This window comes from Haemorhous mexicanus, chromosome 29, assembly GCF_027477595.1.
Source record: "Haemorhous mexicanus isolate bHaeMex1 chromosome 29, bHaeMex1.pri, whole genome shotgun sequence".
Taxonomy (NCBI): Eukaryota; Metazoa; Chordata; class Aves; order Passeriformes; family Fringillidae; genus Haemorhous; species Haemorhous mexicanus.
In genome coordinates, this window is record NC_082369.1 from 5,800,896 (window position 1) to 5,818,225 (window position 17,330).

General features: G+C 49.5%; 1 protein-coding gene across 4 annotated transcripts; it reads left to right on the top strand.

The window, feature by feature from the left end:
• The first annotated feature begins 6 nt into the window (after positions 1-6).
• Positions 7-15,082, top strand: COPE (COPI coat complex subunit epsilon). Of its 4 annotated transcripts, none has more exons than XM_059869743.1 (11): positions 7-165; positions 734-796; positions 2,877-2,983; positions 4,394-4,546; positions 5,875-5,928; positions 6,743-6,824; positions 8,658-8,813; positions 9,865-9,933; positions 13,072-13,146; positions 13,581-13,641; positions 13,765-15,082. In XM_059869743.1, exons 1-10 carry the CDS (start codon positions 49-51, stop codon positions 13,626-13,628), a joined length of 924 nt encoding a protein of 307 aa, XP_059725726.1. In that variant the 5' UTR covers positions 7-48; the 3' UTR covers positions 13,629-13,641; positions 13,765-15,082. The 4 variants fall into 4 exon arrangements, 3 of the variants coding, with proteins under 3 accessions (XP_059725726.1, XP_059725727.1, XP_059725728.1); XM_059869744.1 differs by having other exon boundaries at positions 13,787-15,082; XM_059869745.1 differs by having other exon boundaries at positions 13,828-15,082.
• The last annotated feature ends 2,248 nt before the right edge of the window (positions 15,083-17,330 follow it).

Genomic DNA, 17,330 nt, shown 5'->3' on the forward strand with positions numbered 1-17,330 from the left:
CCGGCAGCCCGCGCGGCGCGGGCGCTTCCGGGGACGTGTCTGAGGGCGATGGCGGCCGGGGCGGGCGCGGCGCCGGCCGGGGAGGCGGACGAGCTCTTCGACCTCCGCAACAACTTCTACATCGGCGCCTTCCAGGCCGCCATTAACGAGGCGCAGCGCGCCAAGGTCGGGACCCGCGGGAGGGCTCGTGAGGGGCTGGGCTGGGCTGTGGGGTGGGTTTGTGTGGGGTTGGGTTTGTGTGGGGTGGGTTTGTGTGGGGTTGGGTTTGTGTGGGGTTGGTTTTGTGGGGTTGGGTTTATAGGGTGGGTTTGTGTGGGGCTGTTGGTGTGGGGTTGGTTTTATGGGGCGGGTTGGTGTGGGGTGGTTTAGTGGGGGTTTTCTGTGGGGTGGTTCGTGTGGGGTTGGTTTGTGTGGGATTTTTCTCTGAGCTTTTTCTGTGGGGTTGGTTTCTGTGGGGTGGTTCGTGTGGGGCTGGTTTGTGTGGGATTTTTCTCTGAGTTTTTTCTGTGGGGTTGGTTTTATAGGGCTGACCGGTGTGGGGTTGGTTTTATGGTGCGGGTTTGTGTGGGCTCCTCTGTGGGTTTGGGGTCCCCAGAGCCCTGAGGATTCCCTGTCCTCCCCAGCCCAGCAGCCCCCAGCAGGAGGGATCGCTGTGGGGTGGGTTTGTGTGGGGTGGGTTCTCTGGGGCTGTTTTGGGGTCCCCAGAGCCCTGAGGATTCCCTGTCCTCTCCAGCCCAGCAGCCCCCAGCAGGAGGCCGAGCGGGACGTGTTCCTGTTCCGAGCCTACATCGCCCAGGTGAGCCCAGCCTGACCTCACCTGTGCCCCCCCCGACCCCCCCTGTGCCCCCTGGCACTGCCAGCAGCCAGGGCAGCCTCAGCTGCTCTGGGAATCCCTGCCCAAATCCCACCCAGATCCCCTCTCCAGCTTCAATCCATTCCCTGGGCCCTGGGATTCCCAAATCCCAAATCCATTCCCTGGGATTCCCAAACCCAAATCCATTCCCTGGGATTCCCAGATCCCAAATCCATTCCCTGGGATTCCCAGATCCATTCCCTGGGATTCCCAGATCCCAAATCCATTCCCTGGGATTCCCAGATCCATTCCCTGGGATTCCCAAATTCCAAATCCATTCCCTGGGATTCCCAAATTCCAAATCCATTCCCTGGGTTTCCCAAATCCCAAATCCATTCCCTGGGATTCCCAGATCCCAAATCCATTCCCTGGGTTTCCCAAATCCATTCCCTGGAATTCCCAAATTCCAAATCCATTCCCTGGGTTTCCCAAATCCCAAATCCATTCCCTGGGATTCCCAGATCCCAAATCCATTCCCTGGAATTCCCAAATCCATTCCCTAGTCCCTGTCCCTGCAGATCCTTGAGAGTTCTGCTCAAACCTCAACCTCCCCTCTCTCCCTTCTCTCCCTTTCTTCCTGCCCTTCCTGCTTTTTTTGATTTTCCTGCTTCTCCTTCTCTTCCTTCTTTTTTTCTCTTCTTGCCTTACCTGCTTTTTTTTTCCTTCTTCCCCTTTCTTTTCCCCTTTCTTTTCCCCTTTCTTTTCCCCTTTCTTTTCCCCTTTCTTTTCCCCTTTCTTTTCCCCTTTCTTTTCCCCTTTCTTCCCCCTTTCTTCCCCCTTTTTCCCCTTTCTTCCCCCTTTTTCCCCTTTTTTCCCCTTTTTCACCTTTTTTCCTGTTTTTCCTTTTTTCCTGTTTTTCCTTTTTTCCTGTTTTTCCTTTTTTCCTGTTTTTCCTTTTTTCCCTTTTTTTTCCTTTTTTCCTGTTTTTTCCTGTTTTCCTTTTTCCCCTCTCTTTCCCTCTCTTTCCCTCTTTTCCTTTTTATTTCCTTTTTTCCTTTTTATTTACTTTTTCCTTTTTTTCCTCTTCCCTCTCTTTCCCTCTCTTCCCTCTCTTTCCCTCTCTTCCCTCTCTTTCCCTCTCTTTCCCTCTCTTTCCTTCCTTTTTTCCAATTTTTCCTTTTTTCCAATTTTTTCCTTTTATTTCCTTTTTCCCTTTTTCCCATTTTATTTCCTTTTTTCCCTTTTTTCCCATTTTATTTCCTTTTTCCCTTTTTTCCCATTTATTTCCTTTTTTCCCTTTTTTCCCTTTTATTTCCTTTTTTCCCTTTTTCCCCTTTTTATTTTCCTTTCCCCCTTTTTATTTCCTTTTTTCTCCTTTTTTTCTTATTTCCTTTTCCCCTTTTTCCCCCTTTTTCCCCCCTTTTTCCCCCTTTTTTCCCCCCTTTTTTCCCCCTTTTTTCCCCCCTTTTTTCCCCCCTTTTTTCCCCCCTTTTTCCCCCCTTTTTCCCTTTTTTTCCTTTTTTTCCCTTTTTTTTCCCTTTTTATTTCCTTTTTTCCCCTTTTTCCCCTTTTTATTTCCTTTTTTCCCTTTTTTCCCTTTTTATTTCCTTTTTTTCCCCTTTTTATTTCCTTTTTTCTCTTTTTTCCCCTTTTTATTTCCTTTTTTCTCCTTTTTATTTCCTTTTTTCCCTTTTTTTTCCCCTTTTTTCCCTTTTTTTCCCTTTTTTTCTCCTTTTTTCTCCTTTTTTCCCCTTTTTTTCCCTTTTTTCCCCCTTTTTTCCCTTTTTTTCCCTTTTTTCTCCTTTTTTTCTCCTTTTTTTTCCCTTTTTTTCCCTTTTTATTTCCTTTTTCCCCCTTTTTCCCCCTTTTTCCCCCTTTTCCCCCTTTTTTCCCCTTTTTTCCCCTTTTTATTCCCTTTTTCCCCCTTTTTCCCCCTTTTTTCCCCTTTTTTCCCCTTTTTATTCCCTTTTTCCCCCTTTTTTTCCCTTCTTATTTCCTTTTTTCCCCTTTTTTCCCCTTTTCCCCCCCTTTCCCCCCTTCCCCCCCATTTCCCTTCCCCCCTCTGTCCCTGTTCTGCTTGCAGCGGAAGTTCGGGGTGGTTCTGGACGAGCTCCGTGGCAGCCCCAGCCCCGAGCTGCAGTCCGTGCGGATGTTTGCCCAGTTCCTGGCCAGCGACAGCCAGAGCCAGAGGTGAGCCTGGCCCAGCCCTTCCCGGGGCTCTGGGGGGGCAGCAGAGCTGCAGCAGCCACAGCTCCTCCACCCCAGGGCTTTGGGGGTTTGGGGGTTCAGTACCCAGGGATCCCTTCCAGGGCTCCAGCCTGGCCTTGAGCACTGCCAGGGAGGGAGCAGCCACAGCTTCTCCTGCTTTATCCTGCTTTTCTCCCTTTTTTTCTCCCATTTTCTCCCCCATTTCTCCCTTTTTTCCTCCTCCTTTTCTCCCATTTTCTCCCCCCCGCCGTTTTCTCCCATTTTCTCCTCCATTTTCCCTTCCATTTTCTCCCCCATTTTATCCCATTCCCCTCCATTTCCCCCCCCATTTCCCCCCCCTATTTTCTCCCCCCTTTCTCCCCCATCTTATCCCATTCCCCCCCTTTTTCTCTCCCATTTTCCCCCCCTTTTCCCCTCCATTTTCCCCATTTTCTCCCTCCTTTTCCCCCTTCCCCCCATTTTCTCCCCCATTTCTCTCCCATTTTCTCTCCTGTTTTCCCCCATTTTTTCTCTCATTTTCCTCCATTTCCCCCTCTTTTCCTCCTCCCATTTTCTCCCCCATTTTCTCCCCCATTTTCTCCCCCATTTTCTTCCCTATTTTCCCCCTAAACCCACCCCATTTCCCATTTTCTCCCCCATTTTCTCCCCCACTTTCCCCCCCATTTTCTCCCCCACTTTCCCCCCCTTTTCTCCCCCCTTTTCTCCCCCCCTTTTCTCCCCCCCTTTTCTCCCCCCCCTTTTCTCCCCCCCTTTTCTCCCCCCCTTTTCTCCCCCCCTTTTCTCCCCCCCTTTTCTCCCCCTTTTCTCCCCATTTCCCCCCCCATTTCCCCCCCATTTCCCCCCCATTTCCCCCCCATTTCCCCCCCATTTCCCCCCCATTTCCCCCCCATTTTCTCCCCCACTTTCCCCCCCATTTTCCCCCCCATTTTCCCCCCCATTTCCCCCCCCATTTCCCCCCCCATTTTCCCCCCCCATTTTCCCCCCCCATTTTCCCCCCCCATTTTCCCCCCCCATTTTCCCCCCCCATTTTCCCCCCCCATTTTCCCCCCCATTTCCCCCCCATTTCCCCCCCCTTTTCCCCCCCCTTTTCCCCCCCCTTTTCCCCCCCTTTTCTCCCCCCTTTTCTCCCCCCATTTCCCCCCCATTTTCCCCCTCATTTTCTCCCCCTTTTCTCCCCATTTCCCCCCCATTCCCCCCCTTTTCTCCCCATTTCCCCCCCCTTTTCTCCCCCATTTCCCCCCCATTTTCCCCCCCATTTCCCCCCCATTTTCCCCCTCATTTTCTCCCCCTTTTCTCCCCCTTTTCTCCCCCTTTTCTCCCCCATTTTCCCCCCCCTTTCCTCCCCCTTTCCTCCCCCTTTTCTCCCCCATTTCCCCTTGTCCCCCTCCCCAGGGACTCCATCGTGGCAGAGCTGGACAAGAAGATGGCCAAGAGCGTGGATGTCACCAACAGCACCTTCCTGCTGATGGCAGCGTCCATCTACTGCCACCAGCAGGACCCCGACGCTGCCCTGCGGGCCCTGCACCAGGGGGACAGCCTGGAATGGTCAGGGCACCCCAAAATGGGATCAATCCTCCCCAAAAACGGGGGTCAGCACCAGGGGGACAGCCTGGAATGGTCAGGGCACCCCAAAAATGGGATCAATCCTCCCCAAAAATGGGGGTCAGCACCAGGGGGACAGCCTGGGATGGTCAGGGCACCCCAAAAATGGGATCAATCCTCCCCAAAAACGGGGGTCAGCACGAGGGGGACAGCCTGGAATGGTCAGGGCACCCCAAAAATGGGATCAATCCTCCCCAAAAATGGGGGTCAGCACCAGGGGGACAGCCTGGAATGGTCAGGGCACCCCAAAATGGGATCAATCCTCCCCAAAAATGGGGTTCAGCACCAGGGGGACAGCCTGGAATGGTCAGGGCACCCCAAAATGGGATCAATCCTCCCCAAAAACGGGGGTCAGCACCAGGGGGACAGCCTGGGATGGTCAGGGCACCCCAAAAATGGGGGTCAGCACCAGGGGGACAGCCTGGGATGGTCAGGGAATTAAAAAAAATGGGATCAAATCCTCATGGGCTCAGGAGGGACCCCCAGGACCCTCCCAGGTGGGGTTTGGGCTGGGAGGGACCCTCAGGACCATCCCAGGTGGGTTTGGGCTGGGAGGGACCCTCAGGACCATCCCAGGTGGGTTTGGGGTCAGGAGGGACCCTCAGGACCATCCCAGGTGGGGGTGGGGTCAGGAGGGACCCTCAGGACCATCCCAGGTGGGGTTGGGGTTAGGAGGGACCCCCAGGACCCTCCCAGGTGGGGTTGGGGTCGGGAGGGACCCCCAGGACCCTCCCAGGTGGGGTTTGGGGTCAGGAGGGACCCTCAGGACCCTCCCAGGTGGGGTTGGGGTCAGGAGGGACCCCCAGGACCCTCCCAGGTGGGGTTGGGGTCAGGAGGGACCCTCAGGACCCTCCCAGGTGGGGTTGGGCTCAGGAGGGACCCCCAGGACCCTCCCAGGTGGGGTTTGGGCTGGGAGGGACCCCCAGGACCCTCCCAGGTGGGGTTGGGGTCAGGAGGGACCCTCAGGACCCTCCCAGGTGGGGTTGGGGTCAGGAGGGACCCCCAGGACCCTCCCAGGTGGGGTTGGGGTCAGGAGGGACCCTCAGGACCCTCCCAGGTGGGGGTGGGGTCAGGAGGGACCCTCAGGACCCTCCCAGGTGGGGTTGGGGTTAGGAGGGACCCTCAGGACCCTCCCAGGTGGGGTTGGGGTCAGGAGGGACCCCCAGGACCCTCCCAGGTGGGGTTGGGGTCAGGAGGGACCCCCAGGACCCTCCCAGGTGGCTCCAGGGGTGGCTCCAGCTGGGTCAGTCCCTCTGCTCCTGTCCCTGCAGCCTGGCCATGATGATCCAGATCCTGCTGAAGCTCGACAGGCTCGACCTGGCCAGGTGGGATTGGGCCTTCCCTCTTCCCTCTTCCCTTTTCCCTTTTTACTTTCCTTCCCTTTTTACCTTTCCTCTTTTTTTCTTTTTTATTTTCCCTTTCCTGATTTCATTTCCCTTTTTTCTTCCCCTTTTCCTTTTTCATTTTTCCTTTTCTTCCTTCTTTCTCTCCTCCTTTCTCTCCTCCTTCTCCTCCTCCTTCTCCTCCTCCTTCTCCTCCTCCTCCTCCTCCTCCTCTCCTCCTCCTCCTTCTCCTCCTCCTTCTCCTCCTCCTTTCTCTCTTCCTCTCTCCTCCTTTTCCTCCTCCTTTTCCTCCTCCTTTTCTCTTTTTCCTCCTCCTCCTCCTCCTCCTCCTCCTCCTCCTCCTCCTCCTCCTCCTTCTCCTCCTCCTTTTCCTCCTCCTTTCTCTCTTCCTTTCTCTCCTCCTTCTCCTCCTTTTCCTCCTCCTTTTCCTCCTCCTTTTCCTCCTCCTTTTCCTCCTCCTTTTCCTCCTCCTTTTCCTCCTTTTCCTCTTCCTTTTCTCCTTCTCCTCCTCCTTCTCCTCCTTCTCCTCCTTCTCCTCCTTCTCCTCCTTCTCCTCCTTCTCCTCCTTCTCCTCCTTCTCCTCCTTCTCCTCCTTCTCCTCCTTCTCCTCCTTCTCCTCCTTCTCCTCCTTCTCCTCCTTCTCCTCCTTCTTCTCCTTTTCTCCTTCCCCTCCTCCATTTCCAGGAATCAAACCAGGCTTCTCCTGGTGAAACACAACACAGAAAACTCGAGGGGGAACCCCAATTTGTTTGGTTTGGTGCTGAAATTCCCTTTGTGATTCCCCCTTCTCCTGCAGGAAGGAGCTGAAGAAGATGCAGGAGCAGGATGAGGATGCCACGCTGACCCAGCTGGCCACAGCCTGGGTGAACCTGGCCTTGGTGGGTCCCAAAACGTCCCCAAAAGGTCCCCAGACACCCCAGGAGCTGCTCTGCTGTCCCCATCCAGACCCCAGGACACAAAATGTCCTTCAAGGGGTTTGGGAGTGAGGCAAAACCGCCGAGTTTGGGGGAGCAGGAGGGATGGAAACCAACTCCTCAAATCCCTGGGAGCCAGGTCACCCAGCTTGGGTTCCCCTGAAATAAATTCAAATTCCCATTAAATAAATTCAAATTCCCATTAAATAAATTCAAATTCCCATTAAATAAATTCAAATCCCTGGGATCCAGGTGACCCAGCTTGGGTTCCCATTAAATAAATTCAAATTCCCATTAAATAAATTCAAATCCCTGGGAGCCAGGTCACCCAGCTTGGGTTCCCCTGAAATAAATTCAAATCCCTGGGAGCCAGGTCACACAGTTTGGGTTCCCATTAAATAAATTCAAATTCCCATTAAATAAATTCAAATCCCTGGGATCCAGGTGACCCAGCTTGGGTTCCCATTAAATAAATTCAAATTCTCATTAAATAAATTCAAATTCCTGGGAGCCAGGTGACCCAGCTTGGGTTCCCCTGAAGTAAATTCAAATTCTCATTAAATAAATTCAAATTCCTGGGAGCCAGGTCACACAGCTTGGGTTCCCCTGAAATAAATTCAAATCTCTGGGAGCCAGGGTCACACAGCTTGGGTTCCCCTGAAATAAATTCAGATTCCCATTAAATAAATTCAAATTCCTGGGAGCCAGGGTCACACAGCTTGGGTTCCCCTGAAATAAATTCAAATTCCCATTAAATAAATTCAAATTCCTGGGAGCCAGGTGACCCAGCTTGGGTTCCCCTGAAATAAATTCAAATTCTCATTAAATAAATTCAAATTCCTGGGAGCCAGGTGACCCAGCTTGGGTTCCCATTAAATAAATTCAAATTCCCATTAAATAAATTCAAATTCCTGGGATCCAGGGTCACACAGCTTGGGTTCCCATTTAATAAATTCAAATTCCCATTAAATAAATTCAAATCCCTGGGAGCCAGGTCACACAGCTTGGGTTCCCCTGAAATAAATTCAGATTCCTGGGAGCCAGGTCACACAGCTTGGGTTCCCATTAAATAAATTCAAATTCCCATTAAATAAATTCAAATTCCCATTAAATAAATTCAAATCCCTGGAATCCAGGGTCACACAGCTTGGGTTCCCATTAAATAAATTCAAATTCCCATTAAATAAATTCAAATTCCCATTAAATAAATTCAAATTCCTGGGAGCCAGGGTCACACAGTTTGGGTTCCCATTAAATAAATTCAAATTCCCATTAAATAAATTCAAATCAGGATTTCCCAGGCCAGGGATGACCCCAGGGATGGAGATCAGGATTTCCCATGGCCCCAGGGATGGAGATCAGGATTTCCCATGGCCCCAGGGATGGAGATCAGGATTTCCCATGGCCCCAAGGATGGAGATCAGGATTTCCCCTGGCCCCAGGGATGGAGATCAGGATTTCCCATGACCCCAGGGATGGAGATCAGGATTTCCCAGCCCAGGGATGGAGATCAGGATTTCCCAGGCCAGGGATGGAGATCAGGATTTCCCCTGACCCCAAGGATGGAGATCAGGATTTCCCCTGACCCCAAAGAAGGAGATCAGGATTTCCCATGGCCCCAGGGATGGAGATCAGGATTTCCCATGGCCCCAGGGATGGAGATCAGGATTTCCCATGGCCCCAGGGATGGAGATCAGGATTTCCCATGGCCCCAGGGATGGAGATCAGGATTTCCCATGGCCCCAAAGATGAAGATCAGGTTTCCCAGGCCAGGGTGAGCCCAGTGCTCTCTTGCAGGGCGGGGAGAAGCTGCAGGATGCCTTCTACACCTTCCAGGAGCTGGCAGACAGGTTCTGCCCCTCGCTGCTGCTGCTCAACGGGCAGGCGGCCGCTGCCATGGCCCAGGGCCGCTGGGACGAGGCCGAGGGGCTGCTCCAGGAGGCTCTGGACAAGGTACAGCCCCCAGAGGGGACAGGGGACAGCCCCCAGAGGGGACAGGGGACAGCCCCACAGGGACAGGGGACAGCTCAGAGTCCCCACAGGGACAGGGGACAGCCCTGAGAGGGGACAGGGGACAGCCCCACGGGGACAGGGGACAGTCCCACGGGGACAGGGGATAGCCCCACGGGGACAGGGGACAGTCCAGAGATGGGACAGGGGACACCCCAGAGTCCCCAAAGGGACAGGGGACAGCTCAGAGAGGGGACAGGGGACAGCCCCACGGGGACAGGGGACAGCCCAGAGAGTCCCCACAGGGACAGGGGACAGCCCCACAGGGACAGGGACAGCCCAGAGTCCCCACAGGGACAGGGGACAGCTCCTGGGGGACAGGGGACAGCCCAGAGTCCCCTCAGGGACAGGGGACAGCCCCACGGGGACAGGGGACAGCCCCAAAGGGACAGGGGACAGTCCAGAGAGTCCCCTCGGGGACAGGGGACAGCCCTGAGAGGGGACAGGGGACAGCCCCAGAGTCCCCAAAGGGACAGGGGACAGCTCCTGGGGGACAGGGAACAGCCCAGAGTCCCCAAAGGGACAGGGGACAGCCCTGAGAGGGGACAGGGGACAGCCCTTAGAGGGGACAGGGGATAGCCCCACGGGGACAGGGACAGCCCAGAGTCCCCTCAGGGACAGGGGACAGCTCCTGGGGGACAGGGGACAGCCCAGAGTCCCCACAGGGACAGGGAACAGCCCCACGGGGACAGGGGACACTCCAGAGATGGGACGGGGGACAGCCCAGAGTCCCCAAAGGGACAGGGGACAGCCCCACGGGGGACAGGGAACAGCCCCTCAGGGACAGGGGACAGCTCAGAGACCCCACAGGGACAGGGGAAGGCCCCTGTGCCACCCCCTGTGCCACCCCTGTGCCACCCCCTGTGCCACCCTGTGCCACCCCCCCTGTGCCACCCCCTGTGCCACCCCCTGTGCCACCCTGTGCCACCCCCTGTGCCAACCTGTGCCACCCCTGTGCCACCCTGTGCCATCCCCCCTGTGCCACCCCCTGCAGGACAGCGGGCACCCCGAGACTCTGCTCAACCTGGTGGTGCTGAGCCAGCACCTGGGCAAGGGCCCCGAGGTGAGAGGGCACCTGGGGAAGGGGCATTTGGGGGGCATTTTGGGGGAAATGGGGCATTTTGGAATCATTTAGGGGATAAATGGGGTCATTTTGGGAGCATTTTGGGGATAAATGGGATTATTTGGGGGTAAATGGGATTATTTTGGAATCGTATGGGGAATAAATGGGGTCATTTTAGGACCATTCTGGGGATAAATGGGATCATTTGAGGGATAAATGAAATTATTTGGGGGTAAATGGGATTATTTTGGAATCATTTTGGGGTAAATGGGATCGTTTTGGGGTTAAATGGGATCATTTTGGGGATAAATGGGATTATTTTGGGGGTAAATGTGATTATTTGGGGGTAAATGGGATTATTTTGGAATCATTTTGGGGTAAATGGGGTCATTATGGGACCGTTTTGGGGATAAATGGGGGCATTCAGGGATAAATGGGATTATTTTGGGGATAAATGGGATTATTTTGGGGTAGATGGGATTATTTTGGAATCATTTGGGGAATAAATGGGGTCATTTTAGGACCGTTTTGGGGCTAAATGGGGTCATTTGAGGGATAAATGGGATCATTTTGGGGTAAATGTGATTATTTGGGGGTAAATGGGGTCATTTTGGAATCATTTTGGGGATAAATGGGATGATTTTGGGGGTAAATGGGATTATTTGGGGGTAAATGGGATTATTTTGGAATAATTTTGGGGTAAATGGGGTCATTTTGGGCTCATTTTGGGGTAAATGGGATTATTTGGGGGTAAATGGGGTCATTTTGGAATCATTTTGGGAATAAATGAGGTCATTTTAGGACCATTTTGGGGGTAAATGGGACCAGTTTGGGGGAAATGGGATCAGTGTGGGATCAATTTGGGAATAAATGGGGGCATTTGGGGATTGGGGTCATTTTGGGGTCATTTTGGGGATCAATGAGGTCATTTTGGGGTTAAATGGGATTATTTTGGGACCATTTGAGGGATAAATGGGGTCATTTTGGGACCATTTTGGGAATAATTGGGATAATTTGGGGCAGAAATGAGATTATTTGGGAATCATTTTGGGGATAAATGGGATTATTTTGGGGATAAATGGGATTATTTTGGGGATAAATGGGATTATTTTGGGGTAGATGGGATTATTTTGGAATCATTTGGGGAATAAATGGGGTCATTTTAGGACCGTTTTGGGGCTAAATGGGGTCATTTGAGGGATAAATGGGATCATTTTGGGGTAAATGTGATTATTTGGGGGTAAATGGGGTCATTTTGGAATCATTTTGGGGATAAATGGGATTATTTTGGGGGTAAATGTGATTATTTGGGGGTAAATGGGATTATTTTGGAATAATTTTGGGGTAAATGGGGTCATTTTGGGGGTAAATGGGGTCATTTTGGGACAGTTTTGGGGATAAATGGGGGCATTCAGGGATAAATGGGGTCATTTTGGGGTAAATGGGGTCATTTTGGGCTCATTTTGGGGTAAATGGGATTATTTGGGGGTAAATGGGGTCATTTTGGAATCATTTTGGGGTTAAATGGGATCATTTTGGGGATAAATGAGGTCATTTTGGGGGTAAATGGGATTATTTTGGGGATAAATGGGATTATTTTGGGGGAAATGGGATTATTTTGGGGTAGATGGGATTATTTTGGAATCGTTTGGGAATAAATGGGGTCATTTTAGGACCATTCTGGGGCTAAATGGAGTCATTTGAGGGATAAATGGAATTATTTTGGGGTAAATGGGATTATTTTGGGCTCATTTGGGGGTAAATGGGATTATTTGGGGGTAAATGGGGTCATTTTGGGGATAAATGGGATTATTTTGGGGGTAAATGGGATTATTTTGGAATCATTTTGGGAATAAATGAGGTCATTTTAGGACCATTTTGGGGGTAAATGGGACCAGTTTGGGGGAAATGGGATCAGTGTGGGATCAATTTGGGAATAAATGGGGGCATTTGGGGATTGGGGTCATTTTGGGGTCATTTTGGGGATAAATGAGGTCATTTTGGGGTCAAATGGGATTATTTTGGGACCATTTGAGGGATAAATGGGGTCATTTTGGGACCATTTTGGGAATAATTGGGATAATTTGGGGCAGAAATGAGATTATTTGGGAATCATTTTGGGGTAAATGGGATAATTTGGGGGATAAATGGGATTATTTTGGGATAAATGGGATTATTTTGGGGTAGATGGGATTGTTTTGGAATCGTTTGGGGAATAAATGGGGTCATTTTAGGACCATTCTGGGGATAAATGGGGTCATTTGAGGGATAAATGAAATTATTTGCGGGTAAATGGGATTATTTTGGAATCATTTTGGGGTAAATGGGATCATTTTGGGGTTAAATGGGATCATTTTGGGGATAAATGAGGTCATTTTGGGGGTAAATGGGATTATTTTGGGGGTAAATGAGATTATTTTGGAATCATTTTGGGGTAAATGGGATAATTTGGGGGATAAATGGGATTATTTTGGGGATAAATGGGATTATTTTTGGGATAAAAGGGATCATTTTGGGGGTAAATAGGATAATTTGGGGATAAATGGGATAATTTGGGGATAAATGGGATTATTTTGGGGTATAAATGGGATAATTTGGGGGATAAATGGGATAATTTGGGGGATAAATGGGATAATTTGGGGGATAAATGGGATTATTTTGGGGATAAATGGGATTATTTTGGGGATAAATGGGATTCTTTTGGGGATAAATGGGATTATTTTGGGACCTTTTGGGGTCATTTTGGGCAGGGGCAGCTCAGAGCCCCAAGGAATTGTTTGGGATTTGGGGGATTTGGCTTTTCCCATGGAATTCCCTGCTCCTTGAGCTCCCTTCCAACCCAAACCATTCCAGATTTCCACCTTTTTGAGAAAAAAACCCAAGCAGAAAAAAAACCAAAAAATTTAGATTTCCAGCTCTTCCTGATTTTGATTTTTATTTTAATTTTTTATTGAAACCACCACTGCAAGTTGATTTTTGTTTCATTTTTAATTTCAAGTGTGTGCACGGTTTGAACTGGGGACAGTGAGAAAATCAGGATTTGAGGTGTAAAAAAAAAAAAAAAACCACATTTAGGTGGGATTTGTTCCAAAATTTGAATTCAATTCTCTCCAAATTTGAATTTTTTTGTCCCCTCAGGTCACCAATCGTTACCTGTCCCAGCTGAAGGATGCTCACAAAAACCATCCCTTCATCCAGGAGTACCAGGCCAAGGTAGAAAATAGAAATAATATTAAAAATAAATCAAATAAATTGAATTTTTTCCCTGTTTAGGGGAGATAAATCCCAAGGGAGGCAGCTCCATCTCGTTCAGGTTTCTTTATTTTGGGAAGAAAAGCTCTGAAATGCAGATTTTTTAATCCAGGTGGAAATTTGGGCTCAAAACAGGGAAAAAAATGGGAGAGGGGAAGGGAAAAGCAGCAAAGGGCAAAAAAAAAAAGGGAAAAATGGGATTTGCTGTTAATTTAGAGTTAATTAATTAAATTAATGAATTAATTTCGTTTTAGGGAGCTGATTGTGGTGGGTTCAGCTAGAGGGGAGGTAATAAAGGTGAATTGGAGGGGGATTGATTGGTAATGATTGATTAATGATTGATTAATGATTGATTAATGATTAATTTAATTAATTTTTTTTGGTTGTGGTTGCAGGAGAACGAGTTTGACCGCCTGGCTCTGCAGTATGCACCCAGTGCCTGAGCCTGGGAGCCAGAAAATCCCTTGGGAACCCAAAAAATCCACTTTGGAACCCAAAAAATCCCTTTGGAACCCAAAAAATCCCTTGGGAACCCAAAAAATCCCTTTGGAACACAAAAAATCCACTTTAGAACACAAAAAAATCCACTTTGGAACCCAAAAAAATCCACTTTGGAACACAAAAAATCCCTTGGGAACCCAAAAAATCCACTTTGGAACACAAAAAATCCACTTTGGAACCCAAAAAATCCCTTGGGAACCCAAAAAAATCCACTTTAGAACCGAGAAATCCCCTCTGGGACAGGGAAAATTCCCCCTGGAACCCAAAAAATCCTTTCTGGAACCTAAAAAAATCCCCTCTGGGACCCAGAAAATCCCCTCTGGAACCCAGAAATTCCCTCTGGGACCCAGAAAATTCCCTCTGGGACCCAGAAAATTCTCCCAGAAACAAAAAAAAATCCCCTCTGGAGCAGGGAAAATCCCTTCTGGAACAGAGAAATCCCCCCTGGGACACAAAAAATCCCCCCTGGGACCCAAAAAATCCCTTTGGAATCCAGAAAATCCCTTCTGGGACAGGGAAAATCCTGTCTGGAACAGAGAAATCCCCTCTGGAACTCAGAAAATCCCCCTGGGACAGAAAAAATTCCTTCTGGAACCTAAAAATCCTCTCTGGGACAGGGAAAATTCCCCCTGGAACCCAAAAAATCCCACCTGGAACCTAAAAAAATCCCCTCTGGGACCCAAAAAATCCCCTCTGGAACCCAAAAAATCCTCCCTGGAACACAAAAAAATCCCTTTGGAATCCAGAAAATCCTCTCTGGAACCCACAAATTCCCTCTGGGACCAAAAAAATCCCCCCTGGAACTCAGAAAATTCCCTCTGGAAGCAAAAAAATTCCCCCTGGGACCCAAAAAATCCCTTCTGGAACCCAAAATTCCCCCCTGGAACACAAAAAATTCCCCCCTGGAATCCCAAAATCCCCCCTGGGACCCAAAAAATCCTCTCTGGAACCCAAAAAATTCCCCTGGGACCCAAAAAATCCCTTCTGGAACCCAAAATTCCCCCTGGAACCCAAAAAATCCTCTCTGGAACCCAAAATTCCCCTCTGGGACCCAAAAAATTCCCCCTGGAACCCAAAATTCCCACCTGCACCTGTGGGACCCCCCAAATTTGGGGATAAATTTTGGGGTTCCAGCCCCAGCTGAGCCCTTGGCAAGCACTGGAATTGATTCCTGGAATTCTTGGGGCTGCAGCCCTGAGGGGTGGGAAGGGAAAATCCCAAATTCTGCAGGGATCCATCCCAAATTTCCCAAATTCTGCATCCTCTCCAGCCCTGCTGACAGATCCTTTGGGGGTAAAAAAAAAAAAAAAATCCCAAAGCCAGAGGGGAAAACCCCAAAATAATTAAAAAAAAAAAAAATTTAAAATAAATAAAAATAAAATTAATTTTCCTGTAACAGGCTCAGGCTGAGTCTGGTGTCCCTCCTGTGTCCCTGTCACCAATCCCTGCTGGCTCCAACCTGGAGTTTTTTAGGATTTTTGAAGAATTTTAGGATTTATGGCCACCCCCCCCTGGAATTTCCTACAACCCCAGCCAGATCCAACACGGGGTTTTTAGGATTTTTTAGGAATTTTAGGTTTTTTTCGCATTTATGGACATTTCCTCCAATCCCAGCCAGATCCAACCTGGATTTTTGGGAATTCTGGCCCCTCCCCCTGGCGTTCCCCCGAGTTTTGGGGGAGTTTGGGGAGATTTTTGGGGAGATTTGGAGGATTTGGGGGGAGATTTGGGGGATTTTTGGGGGGGGGTTGGGAGATTTTGGGGGGTTTTGGGGGAATTTTGGGAGATTTGGGGGAGTTTGGGTGGGGGTTTGGGGGGAATTTTGGGGAGTTTTGGGGCAGGTTTTGGGGGAATTTTGGGTGATTTTGGGGAGATTTTTGGGGGAATTTTGGGAAGGTTTTGGAGGAGTTTTGGGAGATTTTTGGGGAGTTTTTTGGTGGAGTTTTTGGGGGAATTTTGGGGAGGTTTTGGGGGAGTTTTGGGAGATTTTTGGGGAGTTCTGAGGGAGTTTTGGGAGATTTGAGGGAGTCTTGGGGAGTTCTGGGTGAATTTGGGGAGTTTTTTGGGGGAGTTTTTGGGGAGTTTTGGGAGATTTTTGGGGAGTTCTGGGGGAGTTTTGGGGAGTTCTGGGTGAGTTTGGGGAATTTTTTGGGGGGGAGTTTTGGGGGAGTTTTTGGGGGAATTTTGGAGACGTTTTGGGGGAGTTTTGGGAGATTTTTGGGGAGTTTTGGGGGAGTTTGGGGAGTTTTTTGGGGGAGTTTTTGGAGATTTTTGGGGAGTTCTGGGTGAGTTTGGGGAATTTTTTGGGGGAGTTTTTGGGGGAATTTTGGAGACGTTTTGGGGGAGTTTTGGGAGATTTTTGGGGAATTCTGGGGGAGTTTTGGGGAGGTTTTGGGGGAGTTTTGGGAGTTTTTTGGGGGGATTTTGGGGGAATTCTGGGGAGGTTTTGGGGGAGATTTGGGAGATTTTTGGAGAGTTCTGGGTGAGTTTTGGGAGATTTTGGGGGGGATTTTTGGGGAGATTTGGGGGAGAGTTCAGGGTGAGTTTTGGGTGACTTTGGGGGATTTTTGGGGGGGTTCTGGGGGAGTTTTGGGGCACTGAGAGGTCCCTTTGTGCCTGCCTGGCCGGGGCAGCCGTGTCGCAGCGGTGTCGCAGCGGTGTCCCCTCAGTGTCCCCTCAATGTCCCCTCAATGTCCCTTTGTGCCGCTCTGAAAGGGCTCAGTGTGCTCAGGAATTCCTGCCGAGCCCCGGGACACCGGCACATTGTTCCCTTGGAGATTTGCAGCAGTCTTAATTTATGTTTGTAGAGTTTCATTTTAGATTTCCATCGGTTTTATTTTCTATTTTTATCGGGTTTATTTTCTATTTTTTATTGTTTTTATTTTCTATTTTTATCATTTTTATTCTCTATTTTTATTTTCTATTTTTATCATCTTTATTTTCTATTTTTATCAGTTTTATTTTCTATTTATATCATTTTTATTTTATATTTCTATCGTTTCATTTTACATCCTTTTCTTTCATATTGATATATTTTTATTTTATATTTATATCATTTTAATTCATCTTGATCTCATTTTTCCTTTCCCTGGCAGCTCCAGAGGTGCCTGTGACGATGATGATGGTGATGATGATGATGATGATGATGATGATGATGATGATGATGGTGATGATGATGATGATGATGATGATGATGATGATGATGATGATGATGATGATGATGATGGAGTTCAGTGAGGTCTTTTCACCAGGGGTGACCTTTGAGAGGAAGTTGGATTTTTAAGCTGAATTTTTGTTTTTCCAGACCCATTTTCAGGGTGAATTTTATGATTCCAGACCCATTTTCAGGGTGAATTTTATGATTCCAGACCCATTTTCTGTGCCATCTCTGTGCCATCACCGTGCCATCACCGTGCCATCTCCGTGCCATCTCTGGGCCATCACCGTGCCATGCTGTGCCATCTCTGTCCCATCTCTGTCCCATCTCTGTCCCATCTCTGTCCCATCTCTGTGCCATCTCCGTGTCATCACCGTGCCATGCCGTGCCATCTCCGTGCCATCTCTGTTCCATGCCGTGCCATCACCGTGCCATACCGTGCCATGCTGTGCCATTTGTGTCCCATCTCCGTGCCATCACGGTGCCC

Bases quoted from the DNA above. Each gene is read 5' to 3' on its own strand.
- COPE (XM_059869743.1), top strand. From the start codon at position 49: ATGGCGGCCGGGGCGGGCGCGGCGCCGGCCGGGGAGGCGGACGAGCTC. The intron at 4,547-5,874 runs GTCAGGGCACCC...CTGTCCCTGCAG, and splicing joins CAGGGGGACAGCCTGGAATG to CCTGGCCATGATGATCCAGA. The intron at 6,825-8,657 runs GTGGGTCCCAAA...GCTCTCTTGCAG, and splicing joins CCTGGGTGAACCTGGCCTTG to GGCGGGGAGAAGCTGCAGGA.